The 15598-nt window shown below is 44.6% G+C and overlaps 1 protein-coding gene across 2 annotated transcripts in view; it reads right to left on the reverse strand.

The window, feature by feature from the left end:
* KLHL14 (kelch like family member 14) overlaps positions 1–15598 on the reverse strand; it is a 180616-nt gene that overhangs the window by 79356 nt on the left and 85662 nt on the right. The window contains exons 1-2 of one of the 2 annotated variants that reach the window (XM_010946837.3): positions 6071–6747; positions 3105–4096 (exon numbers count right to left, since the gene is read on the reverse strand). In XM_010946837.3, the coding sequence (XP_010945139.2) occupies positions 3105–4054 (950 nt within the window). In that variant the 5' untranslated portion in view covers positions 4055–4096; positions 6071–6747. Of the gene's footprint in view, positions 1–3104; positions 4097–6070; positions 6748–15598 lie in introns of those variants that run through there. The other variant, XM_045510487.2, reaches the window with a different exon arrangement.

Below are 15598 nucleotides of genomic sequence, written 5' to 3' on the forward strand. Positions count from 1 at the left end.
TATTTTTGTGCTTTAGAAGCCTTTAATAATGACTCTCCCAGAAGCTTTTTCGAAAACTTATTTCTTAAGTGTCCCATTTCTTGCAATAAAATAAAATGAAAATAATTAAGGAGTAAGACTTCAAATATTTTAATTTTTGTCCAAGTCCTGTTATCTTCATTTAGTTATGTATATATTTGAATATAAGATAATAAGTCTCTTATTTTTTAAAATCCTTAATGCTTAGTTTGCTAAAATAAAATATGAATCTAAGCATAAACGGCATAGTCAGAAAAATTAGACAACCAGGGCAAGAATTAAATTAATTTGAGTATTTATAAAGTATGCTTGGCTTGCTTTATTTTTCTAGACTTAATAAAAATTCAGAATTACTTAATTTGAAAAAACATGCTTAAAATATTGTTATTATATAAATAGCCCTATATTTCTATAGCTAACATACTCTTAAATAAATAAATTCCCTTTGAAGTTATCCTATTTGCTTATATTTTGAACTTATTCCAACAGACTGGCCAATTTTAATTTTCCAACTCCTCTGAATTTGAGGAACTCTTTCATATATAGACTTTAGAAACTACAGGTGGATAAAAAGTAATAAATGCAATGCTCTTCCATTCAATCGTCTTCAATAAAAGTGATGCGATTTCAAAAACAATTGTTTAACACATTTATCCCTCTGTTAAACTACATGTGAGGCTGAGAGAACATTTTTATAGCACGCTGATGCTATAATAAATGGGCCGATATAATACTACTGGTTGCAACTTACAGCATTTTTGTCTGCACTAAAGTTAAGATCTGGATGGTTATTCTTGCATTCTTTCTGTGAATTAAAATTGGAAGGATGTAATTAGTCCCTAAAATTAAAATGCTACTGTTACCAACAATAGAACGAAATCTAAATTAAATTACTTTGAGATCAACAACAGGTTCACACGCACTATTTTCTGCATCTTCCGCTTTTAAAGGAAAATAACAGTTTTCTTCCTACCGCAGAAGTATCAGATTCTTGCAGCATCCATGACACTTGTAAGCATTCAGTGGTCAGACAGCACTACATATCCTTCAAATGATATGGCCCAGTGAAGCTGGAAGGTGTCGTCACGGAGCCAGGCAGCCTGGTATCTCAGCCAGCCACCAGGACAGAGCCAGCAGGCCCCAGCTGGTGTGCTGAATCCAGACGGATGTAGGAAAATGGATTTTGCATTTTGAAAGTCTTCTAACTCTGAAGCCTAGGACATACTTCTTAGATAAAAGTGCATTGAGGGCTTCAGAAATTATTTACTGGGTCAAATTTATAATACTCATTCCTCCAAATTACTCTTAGAACAAGTTAAATTTTAGCTTTATTACCCTTTTGGGTTTCTGAATGTATACTAGATTGTATAAATGTTTTAAAAATATGAATAAATGTATGCTTAGGACTATAACTGAATATGTATGATATATGCTAAATGAAGTAGACTTGGAAGTCACTTAAAAGTTATAAAAGTTAAAGTAATAGAATATTAAGCACCAATGCCCATTGAGGTGGTGACTTTGCCCATCACACTAAGCTTAGCATTTTGATCTTTAGACAAATGGGAAACTCCTACAAAATGAAACTACAATCCACGTTCTTGTTGTCACTTGGACGCCTGTGTTCACTATGCAAGCACACGAGTTTGGATTCTTGCTTGTGCTGGTGTCTTACTGGCATCTTCTAATACCACAATTCATTCATTTGCTTCTCACAAATATTAGACAAATCAGCTTACAAGATTTCTAAGTTCAAGATTTCCCATGCCTCCCATGGGCCTCACCTGAACCCCAGTGCTCCCTAAACAACTGTAGAGAATAGGTTCCAATTTCTTAAAACTTCAGTTACCTACGTCTGGTAGAAACATCAGGATGGAGAAAAATAAACATTTAATTCCATGAGGCTGCAGGAAGTGGACCCCAGATTTTAGACGTCCTTCTGAATGGGAAAAGGCCATGATGGATTTTTAAACCATGTTCTTTCTAACAAAACACTTAGGTGGATGAGACTGGGGTAGCCTGGCATCTGCACTTACGATGATGCTTTACCATGGGAAACTGGGATGATACCTCTGCTCTTGTCTAAAAAGAGAAAGCAACCCTCTGCCAGGGCTCATTAAGAAAGGTTTTAAAATTGGAGCCAACAAAACACTATTGTCAATTCCTACAGTCTTGTGAAAAGAATCTCAGCAGCATTTTAAAAAGGCATTGTTTCTCTTTCCCCTTTGACATGAAATCCTACCTTCAATTCACACCCAAGACACGTTCCAAATAGTAACAACAACAAGAAGTCTCCAACTTCTTTGTGACCTCAGAGCAGGCACACAGAACTAACTGGAGCTCGCCGACTCCCCTCCTCTCAGTTTTCAACTGCTCCCTTTGAGATGGGAGCTACTTGGCAGGATTCACTCTGAAACCCTGAAACCTCTCGCTCTGCTCCCCTTTATAAGTGAAAAGGAAAGGTTTTGCTTTTCACGAGATAGAAAAGTTAGCCTGGGTATGGGATGCCAGAATTTCCAATAGCGACCGGAACAGACAAAGCCCTTCAGAGCTCTAGCCTCCAAAGGGAGCAAACCCCAGTCGCTGCAAAGCAAAAAATAACTTGAGTGTCAGACAGAAAGAAGGAAAGCTTTCCTCCTTGAGCGTCTCCAGGCACTTCTGCTTGCCCAAGGCAGGAAAGAGGTGGAGTAGGGTGGGGACTTCTCATCACAGAATCCTTTTCCTTAAGCAAGCTCATTTGGAGATGCAGAGGGAAGACCGGATGGAAAGGGTTCCAAAGCTGCACTTCTAACTGCCTGGCCTTTGGCCCCACCTGCTTGTCAGTTCAGTCCAGGAGTCCCACGTTTCCCGCTCTAGGGATACTGAGAACGTGGGCTTCCTAGCGCTCAGAGATGCTGTGGGGCCAATTTCCTGTTGACCTTTTCGGGACTGAAATCAACTTTCCCCACACAGTCTGAATTGTGTTTTCGTTTGTTTTCAGCCTGTGGGAGCCTCCCGCCTAGCCCACCTCTCTCCTCCTCTCCCCTGCCCCCTCCCCTCCCTCCGGCCTCTGGGGCTCCCCCCACCTCCTCTTTGTTGTCTCCTACCTGCTGGCCAGGCTCTGCCTGCAGTGCTGCCTGAAGGGCATCAGGTGGTAGTTCATGGCGTCCAGCAGCAGCTTCTGGCAGACCGGGTCGGTGCGCATGAAATCCACGGACTGGACCCGCTCCACCAGCTCGGGGGCCGGGATGAGCGCGAAGCGGAGGCGCTTCATGAGGTCGGGCGCGTACTGCATGCGGGTCTCGCGGTCGTGCTCCAGCCACAGCACGGACATCTGGAAGAGCGCCAGCTCCGACTCCACGGGGGGCGGCAGCGAGTCCAGCAGGGCGCGCATCTCCTCGAAGTTGAGCAGCAGCACATCCTCCACCAGGTACTTGTTGGCCAGCTTCTTGGTCTCCTCCAGGCCGTGCAGCGCGGCGATCTTGCACACCTGCTTGTAGTTCTGCACCGAGATCTGGTCGTTGAGGAACTGCACGCAGAGCTTGGTGACCTGGGGGATGTGCAAGATCTTGCTGACCGACAGCACCTCCTCCACCGTGTCCAGGGACAGGGTCACGTTGGCCGTGTAGAGGTACTCGAGCACCAGGCGCAGCCCGATGGACGAGCAGCCCTGCAGCACCAGGTTGTTGATGGCCCGGGGACTGGTCAGCAGCTTGTCGTCGGGGGAGGAGGAAGGAGTGCCGGGCTCCTCCTGCGGCGGCGGCGGCTGCTGTTGTGGGGGCTGCTGCTGCGGCGGCTGCTGCTGCTGGTCCTTGGGGGCCCCCAGGCCGTCCTGGCCGCCGACCCCTCCCCCGAGAGGGGGGTGACTGGAGAAGAGCGATCGGAAGTACTGCGAGCAGGAGGCCAGCACGGCCTTGTGGCAGTGGAACTGCTGGCCCTGGGCCGTCAGGGTCACGTCGCAAAACAGCTGCTTCCTCCACAGCAGGTTGAGGCCGTGCAGCAGGTTGTCGCTGTGGCTGGGGTCGAAGGTGGAGGTCCTGTCCCCGGATCTGGACATGGCGAGCTGACTCGGCGCACCTGCTTTAAACCCTCCTCCAACCTGGCAGACAGGGGTGGGGGATGGGCGGGAGGGGAGAAGGGTAGTGGAGGGGGTGGGGTGTGGTCGGGGTGGGGAAGGGTGTGGAGGGGAGGGGAGGGCGAAGAACAACAATCAGTGCTCAGCTTGGCCTCCGGACCCAGACCCTAGGAGGCAGGTCTCAAGGCGCTGGATCCGAGAGCGCCACCAGAAGGGCCCTGCCTGGGGTCCGGGTGCCCGTTCTGCTCCTGCTACTCCTGTCGCCACCGCCCACACACTTCGTCCCTCACTTTCCTAAAACCACCCCGGCTCGCCTCTTGGCAGCGACAGCGGTGGCAGCAGCGACGGCCAAGTGGCGGCTGAGGCCGAGACACCTCGTGGGCTTGTGTCCATGCCAGGCCGGAGGCAGGGCAAGGCCAGAGAGTGGGGAGCCGGGGGTGCCCCGAAAGCGCGGAGGCGACCGTCGGCGGAGCTTCCAGGTCTATGTGTGGCAGCAGCTTTGCTTTTCGCAGTTGGTCCAGTTTTAGGGGGTGGAAAAGGGGGCCTCAGAAGCGTGTGGGCGGGCGATTCCTAGCTCTTCAAAAGCTGGGAACCCTTTCGATTATCCGTGCTGCCCCGAGAAACTCCTAGGCTAATAGTCTGAGGAAGCAGATAAAGCCCTTTCTTCTCCCGGGAAAGTGCAGCGGAGCGCGGTGAGGACCAGCTCAGTGGACTCGGCAGAGGCGGGAGCTGTCCTTATCAATTCTAGCTCATTTCCCTCACCCTGGCCCTGCCTGCTTCCCTGCTTCGCAAACTGTTGGCTTCCCCGTCACCACTCAGTTTTGCTAATTTTCCAGAGACGCCTTTAAACCTGGCAGGAGAATCCCTTCAGTCCCCTCCACCCAGACCCCCGCTCCCCCGACCCCCCCGCCCCGCATTTCAAAGCGCGTAAGTTCAGGCGTGTCTCCCCTCTGCCCTGGCCCCGGGGCGCCCAGGAAGATGAGGCGGGGGTAAGAAGCAGGGCTACTGGGGAGGGTTTAGAGCAAGAGCCAGGAGGCCCGGAGGGACTCGTGTGGACGGCTCTCCCTCTCGGGCACCAGGCGCAGTGGCTTTAACTCCAGTAACTATGAGAAGTTCAAGTTAACTGGCAGGTGTTGGGGGAGGGGGTGGAGGCTGACCAGTGGGGAGGGAGGTGCGCAGTTCTGTGCCAGGTCTCTGCACCCCACCCCGCGTCGCTGACCGAAGCCCTGGCTTCCTTCAGAGCCTTTGGGCACAGCCCCCAGAGGCCCCCCACTCGGGCACCCCAACTCCCCCAGCCCTGGAACTACTTCTGTGAGAAGTCTGAGCCGCCCGCATCTAGGCAGAGGAGGGCAGGATGGGGGAGGCGAGGCGAGATCGATACGCCAGGTCCTTAACCTGTAATTGCACCTTCCAGGGCCGAGCAGAAAGGGACCCTCTGCCCACATCCCGCCCGCGCGCCCGCCGTTCGGGGAGAGCCGCCGCCGCCGCCCGGCTCAGAGGGATCCCGCCGGACCTGCCCCTTCCACTGCGGCTCACTCTGCCCTGCCTGGCGCCGGTCCTGGATCGCCGGCTTCCTATTTACACCGGACTGGGCTCCTCTCCACTCACTTTATCATCCCGTTCCAGGTGGACCCTCATCTCCCGCGAGCTCCCTCCCCCGGCAGCACCCCCCCCCCCGCCCCCAAAGCTCTGGCTTTTCTGAAACATCTCCCTGAGTCTCTCCCTTTAAGTGGACCCGGTCATACCTCTCTCGCTCTCCCCGCTTCGTTGTCTTCCCCCCCATCTTTCCCTGCTCCCCTTCCTTCTTGTTCTCTTCCCTTGCCTTTCTCCTTCATCTGCTTATTTCTTGCAATAGGAGTTTTATTCTTTATGAGCGTCTGCCACACAGTCACCCCCCCAACCCCTCTGAAAGACTCCCTCCCCGTCCCTCCCCCCCCGCCAACTACCCAAAAGACAGAACAAAATACACACAAGGCAGACACAAGGCCAGAAACTTACCTGCTTTCAACCAGCTGCAAAGTCAAGGCTCACTTAAGCTCCCCCCCCAAAATCAATTGTCCTTCCTTTTTAAAGGTTTGCTCTCTCCTTGGGGGGGGGACACCTTCTGGTTCCCAACTCCAGGCAGTCACTCTTTACAATTTATTTTGTCGTACATCATTTGATCACCATGAATTAGCAACAGCAAGAAAATGTAGGAGAGGGAGAAAAGAGAGAAAGAGAGAGGGAGAGAGAGAGGGAGAGAGAGGGAGAGAGAGAGAGGGAGCAGAGCTTTCTGCAAGAGAAGAAGAAGAAAAAATGTACGTGTGACAAATTATGCTACCAAGAAACAACACATCATTATCCTTGGGCCTGGGGCTCAGTGAGTCGTAACGAGAGTAATAGGAAATCCACGGTTGGGGAGAGAAACGGTCGTGCTTGGCCAGTAGAGAGAGACCATACAGGGGGATGGATGCTGGAGAGACTCGCAAAATTATGGCTCAAGGCTATTGTAAAAATTGTCGAGCGTAAATGACTGCGATTTCAAACATCTTTGGAAGAAAGAAGGGGAAAAAGCGAGCCCCCCCTCCCTCCCGCTCCCTCTCTCTCCCTCTCTCTTCTCTCTCTCTATAAAGAACCGTCAAGTTTTAGTGCGCATTGCTAATTAGTCAATTTCTCTCTGCCTTCACAGGCTGGCGACTTCGCTGCTGAGCTGAAACTGCTAATTTCTGTGACCAGCTTTTTTCTTAGCTGTGATCTGGATGAATGAGTAGCTGTCTCACAGAGATGACAAAAATAAACTCTAATCCCCCCCAAAATTTCCACTACATCTTTCTCATGCATAGATTTATGATCTTCAAGCGCTCTGTGCAATATGCAAACTTTTTGTGTGTGTCTGTATATGTGCTGTTGTTTCCAGATTTTACTACATTGGTATGCTGCTTTTCCCTTTCACCCCCCCACCACCTCCCCTCTCACGATGAAATGCAGAAACCGTCTGATCTCAAAGTATGCCACGATGCCACTTTATAGTGCCTTGGTATCTGGGGTTTGAGTCTGACTTGGAAGTCAGGAGCCCTTGCCTGAGAGATGAATGGCTGAGTGTACAATCGGGGGGAGGGTGGTGGGTGGAAGGAGAGGTGGTAGACAGAACAGAGGACAACCCTTTCCTTTACATCTGTTTCCCTGCACTATTCAAGCCTTATGGTCTTGCTGGAAAACATCTTTTCTCCATCATTTTGTCTGGTTATACAACCATCGCTGAACTTCTCTGTCAGCTCTTCCCAACAATAAGGGTTCAGAAGTCCCATTTTTTTTTAATTGGAAGATTATCCTATTGTCAGATTTGTCTTTCAGTTAGGAGTCTTCGATTTGCAGGAGGTAGAATCAAGTGCTAAGAACCTCAGCTGCAATGTAACCTTTCAACTTTGGAGCTCATCTGGTATACAGGGTTGGTCACAGAGAGCTCACATTTTTGACCCTGCTTAGCATGCAAAACGAACCCCAGCATGACTCTGGAATTTTAGCTGTACCAGAGATTCATGTGCATTTTGGTAGAGGACACGTTCTCTAGACTTATCTCGTGATGTATTGCGCCCTTACATTTATAGCCCTGCATTTTGGTTGTCAGTGGGGGCTGGAGGTGTCCAAGAAAGAAAGAAAAAAAAAAGCAGCAGAAAAAGGAAGGTATGCCCTTGAATAAAATGAACATGGATGAAAGCTGGACATACATTAAATTGAGTTTTGTTTGGTATTAAATATAGGAACATGATTCATTCTAATTTCTATGTGCTCTGATCAGTAAACTTATTAAAATACACATCAGGGCACCACTGAAAGGCTGCCTTTTTATCTTCTTCTTTGATTGGTGAGAGATGGAAAGACACCTGCTGAAGGGAGGGGGGAAATCTGAAAATTCTTTGGTTCAGAAATAGGGAATTCCCCATTTAGAGTGCTAGACATAAACATGCATATGGGATATTTACTCTTAAATAGATGAAGAAGAATCACACGGAAGCATTTATCCCTCACAAGGGCTTTTCTCTATCAAGGTCCTAGATTATCTGAGAGTAAGACTACTTTATTCAGATCTTGCTGGGGCGCTGCATTCTCATATTCATATTTACACTAAAAAAGCCCCAATACATAGTGAAATAATAGAAAATGATTTTTTTTTTATTAGAGCAAGGGAAAGAAAGAGAACAGATTATCCAAATCTTCTGGCCCTACTGTTTTTTTTTTTTTAATGTCCCTTATTTAGGTCTTGAATAGGAAGACTGTGTGGCTGTAATTCAGTGCCTTTTGGGGGTTCTGTTTCATTAGCAATTAAAGCTATCAAGTATGTGAAGTGTCACAAACTCTCATACATGCAAAGTACAATTTGTACAGTACACTTTGGGTGTTGATCATTTATGAGCTTCCAATGAAGTATTTGGAACTAAATCCAAAGGTGAATAAGAGTATTGATCATTTAAATTGTTGCCATCATTCCATTCTATCATAAAGGAACTAGAAATTCAGGTATGTTTTGTAGACCTCACAATATCTTAGCCTTGAATAATAATATATATATATAAAATACATATTTACTAATAGGATATATTGATCAGTAATTATGATTACTAGACCTTTGTAGTTTCCAAACAATATAAAAGCCACATTTCCAAAATTTTAACTACCTGTAATTTTAATGCTTATTTATCAATGAGAGTGAAAGGAGAAGAGGGGGTTGAGGGGGGCAGTTTTGAAACAGCTGTTCAAGTGACAACGCTGTTTCCTTCTGGATTTTAAAGTTACACAATTTGAGAATGTTCAGAAATCAGAGAAAAATGAAAAGTATGGCTATTTTGTAAGCAATTAGAGAAAGAATGTTGATAATAAAATGTTTTTTTGTTCAGAATCTGCATAAACTAGCATTTATATCCTGTAAATCGCACACGTCCCTTATCTTGCCCTGGCACTTTGACTGAAATTATTGCAGAACTCACAAATGATATGACACCCTTTACAATAAATCCCGTGATGAAAGATTCAATTTGCAGCAATCAGATGCTAGCTACTAAGCGACTGTAAGTGTTTGAATTTTATCCCACTTCACTGTTCAACGTACAGAAATTGCATCTGTGTGTTTGATCTGTCCTGCTGAGCACTACCAGCAGCTTGCATCTCTGCCACTATTGTTTTTAAAATGGCAGGAAGGACGTGACTAGTCAAGAGGACTCAGCAGGATGGATTTCACATGGTCTAAGAGAAGCCGGAATTGTCTTATAAAAAAATTAAATATGATCTTGTAGGCGTCTCATTCAAGCTGTCTTCATACTTGGACAGAATGATCAAAATTATTCATCAGTGAATCTGCATTTAAACTGTGTACAGTGGGAAGAGGCTGAGTCTGCTCCCTCTGAGCAGTCTAACTAGAGCTGCCACCAGCTCTGAGCGGGCCGGGTCAGCCTCCAGGGTGGTGGGGACCCAGGTACATCACTGGCTCTGGTCACTCAGGACCATCTCACCAGACTAGGCAAACTCAAGATTACCTTCAGAGTGGCTCAAGAAGTGTCTGCTGCCCAACATGAACGAGCAGCCACATCAAAACTTTATTTTTCTCGTCTTCGACTTTTCTGCGTAAGATTTATGAGTTATCCCCCAGTGATACAAACATCACAGCCAGGCCTCCTCTGTGCTTGTTTCCCTTGTAAATACTACTTCCTGTGTCCTGATCTTTCGAATTGCCACCATTGTAAAATGGGTGGAAGGAGAGATATTATTCCATTTGACCATAAAATTGAGTAAGGAAGGACATCTTGGCTCCCCAAAGCCAGAGAGTGGCAAAATTCAGATGAAGCTCATAGGGTTCTAGTGTTTTATCTTGAATCTTAGGTAGATATGACGGGAGATACCACAATACCATTAGCATCAAGAAGCTTACTAAAGAACAAAAAATCTGAAATAATAAGGAAAGACAAGAAACAGCCCTATCGTTCAGCATTTAGTCAAAAGCCAACGGTTTACTGTTGCCCCCTGGTCAAACCCAACCCCTTGGCCAGCATCCAGGGTTCCCAAGATTCTGGTGCTTCTGGGAAGCTTACTGTTAGCTGTTTTCTGAACACAACGCACTTACACCCACAGTGCTGATGCTCTTACGAGAGGCCTTGGTTCTCTGCATATAGGAATCCCACCTAGTTCTCCTGACAACCTCAAGCGGAGTAATGATAGCCCGTACTCACTGGGCTCACTGCTTGTGTGGAGGACACCAGTCTGAATCCTTTAGATGTTTCGTTTTCCTGATCCTTTTGCTAATTCTATGAGAGTCTGGTAGGTTGTAAAAATAGCCCCAGTCTCCATCCTTCCCCAGGAAGGCGGCTTTGCTGCTTTCCCCACCCTTTGAATGTGAGTTGTCCTTGTGACTTGCTTTGACCAACAGAATGTGCTGGAGGGGACATCGTGCCAACTCCAAATATGAGCCTCAAGAGACCGTGTATATATGCACTCTCCTTTGAGCCCTGCCAGCCGCCGTGGGGAAAAGCCCAGGTTGGCCTGCTGGCAGATGAGATACGACACGGACCAGGCCACTCCCCAGTTGACTTGATAACCGACCTCAGATGTATGTCTGACCTCAGCCCAGACGGTTAGAAGAGCTAACATAGCCCGAATTATTGACCCGCAGAAACTGAGTTAAATAAATGGCTGCCGTTTAGTTGTTGGGGTGATGTGTTCCACAGTGAAACTAGCTGATAAAGCAAGTTTCTATTACTAAAATTTTACCGATGAACAGAATGAAGTGCAGAGAAGTCAAGTGAAAATTTCAGGGTCACACAGCATTTCAAAGGTAGAGCTGAGATTCAGACCCCACGAGATCTGACTCTAGAGTTTAACCATTCAGCTATGCTGGCCACCAAAGCAACGCCTGTCTCCTGTGACCTTTGTTTATTCACTCGTCAAGCGTATGTTAAGTATTTGTTATAGACCCAACAACACGGTAAACACAGAAGATACCACGATGAATAAAATTGCACCCTTGCCTTCGAGGGGTTTTCATTTTAATGGAGGAGACAGGCTGGTGAATTAGACACAGCAAGTGCGTTATTACAATGTGGTAACTGCTCTAAGAAGGGTATGATGATGAACTACTGGGGCAGGAAGGAGCAGACTCCTGACTTCCTTACAGTACTTACTCTTTCGACACTTAATAGTTACTTCTTTGTGTTGTTAGTTGCTTAGTTAGGGAAATATATTTTATGATCTCAGCCAGATTATAAGTTTCTGAGGTAGAAAGAGTCGAGCGCCTGATAAAACCCCCCACGGTGCACGGCTCTGTATCTGGCCCATAGTATTTATTCAACAAATACACTGATGGACTATGAAAAGTGAGTTTTCAAGGGTAACAGCAGAAAGTACAAAGAGCTACTTCATAATCAGACAAACTGTGTTGGGGATTTAACTAAAGTGATGTCACACAATCTCTTGATTATACTGCTCTACTATCTAAAAATCAGTAAGCTCTTCATAATATGGTGAAATACACAGTTTACTGTTCACGGCACATAGATAAGAATTTGGTAGGACCTTAGTGAGCGCTGCCCTCAAATCCTTCACCTATGGCAACCATCACTCCAAAGAGCGCTCTGAATATTTGAAGAGAGTAGTTACTTGTATGGAAGCTTTAAACTGCTAAACCTAAGGAGCACAGCATCCTTTTCTTAAGCCCGGATCCTGGAAGCAGGCCACCTGCGTCTGAATCCTAGCTCTGCCTCTTTCCACCCGTGTGACCTTGGGCAACTAACCTCTTTCAGCCTGGTTTCTTTAACTTGAGGATGCACACACTGGAGCACCTCCCTCCTAGGGCTTTATGATGCTTACATTTATGTAAATATTTGTAAAAGTGCTTAGAATAGTTCCAGACACAGAGTGGGTGTCATATGAACGTTAAATAAAAAATAAACATACGTAGCTAGAGATCTTTTTTTTTCTTTTTATTTTTTTCCTTTATTTTTCCTTTCCTTTTTCTCTGTGACTTTTTTCTTTTTTGCACATTACGTCCAGTGCTCTACAAATATTGAATGGGGGAAGGAGTAAAGAAATCTACTTTTCTCAGAGTTGCCACGAATCATGATGCTCTTTAAGAATCAACTGGTCACTTTAACAAAAGGACCACGAGTTTTGACTTGGCACTTTAGATATTTTGTGTTAGTTTGTTTGCCTCTAGTTTTTAAAATCATCGTTTTATCTCTGGGGATATTTGGCATTTCACATACGTGTCTGGAGTAACTGAGATTCTTAAAAAGTAAGGATATTTATCGTTAATGATAATTTAATGACAGGTTGCAGAATATATTCCTGATTCTGAAAAGCAGCTCCTTGGCCCTCAGCCTTCAAGCTGATGTGGGTGAGAGAGGAAGATGCTGTGCTTCAGCTCCTGTCTCTGACATCACCTGTGACTCTGGACAAATGATTTTTCTTCCCCACGTCTCAGTTTTCCCATATTTGGAGAGAAACAGCATTTCCTTCATTTAACTACTGTATAGAGTTGCACTGAGAAGTTAACTAGAGTGAATGGTCCCCAGAGAATAGTTGGGAACTTTCCTAGTGACTTGCGCAATAAGATGAAGGTTTAGAGAATAGAAGGAGAAAATTTCTTCACTCCCTGAAAACTGCCCAGAGGCCAGAGGGGTTTACCCAGTCATCTTTGCGGAAGTAGTCAGGTACAAACAACAAATCAAAAATTGAAGGTATTTTAAGCGTAGAGACAGAAATTATATTAAGCACATTCACAAATAAATTAATTTATATGCATCAAAACTTTCAAAGAGCTGGAGTTTATGGGAAGGTGCTTCTTTTACTGTAGAAATGCCTACATTTCTTAGTCAAATACTTAAATGCGTAAGCCTTAATGATTGTTGTATCATTCTTAGACATGGGCTGTTTACACCTTGAAATATCTCCTTCTGCTCTCAGCTTCTTCGCTCTTACAGCAAATTTCCTCAATTTCCATTTTCAGAACATTTCTCCGTTGCTCTGTCTTATCCCTTTTACCTTAAACTCCTTATTCCTCAGTCCTACCCCAGGATAACTGATCCTCTAATTACGTTGTTTGTTTTATAATATAATATTTCAGAGTTTTTCAGTAAAGTTTCAAATTGTTTCAATTCTATGAATTAATATTGTTTTATTGTTGAAGTGCTGTCTGATGGTTTGGATAAATTTTGGGAGGTGGTTGGCTGACGTGACAAATAATCAAAGAATTTTGTATTTTATTTTACTTTTTTAAAAGGATAACTGACTAACCAAAGGATATGTTTTCCCCAAATCCGACAGTAACACACAGTGACTGCTAATACAACATGATAAATCTGAATTGGAACCTTTTCATTTTGTCTTTACATCTTATTGAGCCCAACACTAAGACTGATTTAAGTTTTTTTGTGGAGACTTAAATCCCATCTGCAGGGATATTTTGTCCAGTTTTATCTCGTTTTATGTGAATAAAGTACATAGTTTATTCAAACTTCCTTAGTTTTTACCTAATGTCCTTTTTCTGTCCCGCAATCCCATCCAGGACACCACATTACGTTTATAATGTCCTCAGGCTCCTTTTAGCTGTACAGTTTCTCATACTTTCCTTGCTTTTGATGACTTTTGATGACAGTTTTTAGGAAAACTGATCAGATCATTTGTAGAATGTCTTTCAGTTGGGACTTGTGTGATGTTTTTCTCATTATAATATTGGATTGAGGGTTTGGGGGAGGAGGATCATAGGGGTAAAGCCCCATTTTACTCACATAATATCTAGGGTATATTTGATCAACGTGACTGTGGATGTTAAACTCGATCACCTGGCTGCTGAGGTAGTATTTACCAGGTTTCTCCACAGTAAAGGCATTCTTTATTTTTCACTCCTCTTTCCATTCTATACTCTTCAGAAATACGGTTTTATCCAGAGCCCACACATAAGGAGTGGAGAGTTATGTTCCTGGTCCCAAGGGTGGAGTATCTACACAGATGATTTGAAATTTGTCTGCAAGGGAGATCTGTCTATTCTCCCATCTGTTTATTTATTTATATCAGAATGACCTTATGGATATTTATTTTGTACTTTGGGTTATAATCCAATACTACTTTATTTTGCTGCTTGAACTGTTCCAGTTTTGACCATTGGGAAGTCTTTTCAGTTGGCTTCTGTATTTCTTGCCATATATTTTTCTTTCTCCCTCCTTCCTTTCTTTCTTTCTTTCCTTCCTTCCCTGCATGGCAAAATACTGCATGTTCGTCTTATTTCATGCCCCAGTCCTAGAAGTAACCATTTCTCCAAGGAGCCTTGCTTACTTTTTTGGAGAATGGTATTAGGAACAAAGATCTGGGCATTAGATTGCTAGTTGCTACTGGGGTATTTCTTTTAGACCCTCCCAGCTGGCAGAGTGAGCTGTACATACATCTCTGCATGTTTCTATATGTAACCATCTGCATCTACATTAAGCCAAATATGAATTCATACTGATGTCTCAACTCTAATCCTCTACCAGCTGACTTTATTTTAACTAAAACAGCTTACATGGGAAACAGACGAGAAGGAAAAACAGGCAGAACAGTATACCCTAACGTGGGGCTGATGAGACCAGAGGCTACACTGAGCTCTCACAGGATGTGACCAAGTGCTCTAACGGAGGAATAAACTACATCCTTTAGAAACAACTTTCAGATTTACTATTAATAGGGTTATATTTCAAACGTTTTTAGCTTAACACACAGAAAATGAATACTTTTCAATTGAAGTCCAGTATCTTTTCAACGGGACTTTTCAAAGTCCAGTATCTTTTCAATACAAGAGACGTCAGGATTCTGCAACCTGAGAGGGAGACCTCAAACACAGGTAAGAAAAAGCATCCTGGTCTCGCCGGCTTTTGCTCTACAAGCCATTGATCTTGATGATGGCTGGACGTTCCCGTGACAGGGGCGGTTGTAGCCACAGTTCCCCTGACAGTTCAACGCCCAGTGGGAGTGGGAGGAAAGAACATGGGATTTGGAATAGAAAGAAATGGATTCGAGGATCACCTCCACCCACTCTTGGTAACATAAATATCCTAATATTGCTAACTCTTAGTTTTTTTCATTTGTAAAATAGGATAGTAATAACTCCTACCATATTTATTTCTTAGGAGCAGTATAATGACCAAGAAAGCTAACATATGTAAAGGTAATTTGTGAATCGATAAAATAATCCAAAGCTATTACTACTTATATTGTCTTCATAGGAGGAGATTATACATCTGTAGGTAGCTGGAGGTGGTATAGCATGGTGGTCAAGAACGTGATTCTGGAGATCACTTACGTTAAAATCTCAACAAAACAATTTACTAATTGTGTAAATGTAGTCAAGAAACTTAATTTATCTGAGATTCAGTTTTCTCTGAGGTAAAATGGGGTTCATTTCTCCCACTGTGAGAATTTGTGAGAGTTCATTTATCCTCATTGTGAGAATTTGATGGGAGAATGCTTTGTACATGGAAAACACTGTTATCAGCTTGGTGAGCCCCAAATACTTAACTCACAAGAGAA

This window comes from Camelus bactrianus, chromosome 24 (genome assembly GCF_048773025.1).
Source record: "Camelus bactrianus isolate YW-2024 breed Bactrian camel chromosome 24, ASM4877302v1, whole genome shotgun sequence".
Lineage (NCBI taxonomy): Eukaryota > Metazoa > Chordata > Mammalia > Artiodactyla > Camelidae > Camelus > Camelus bactrianus.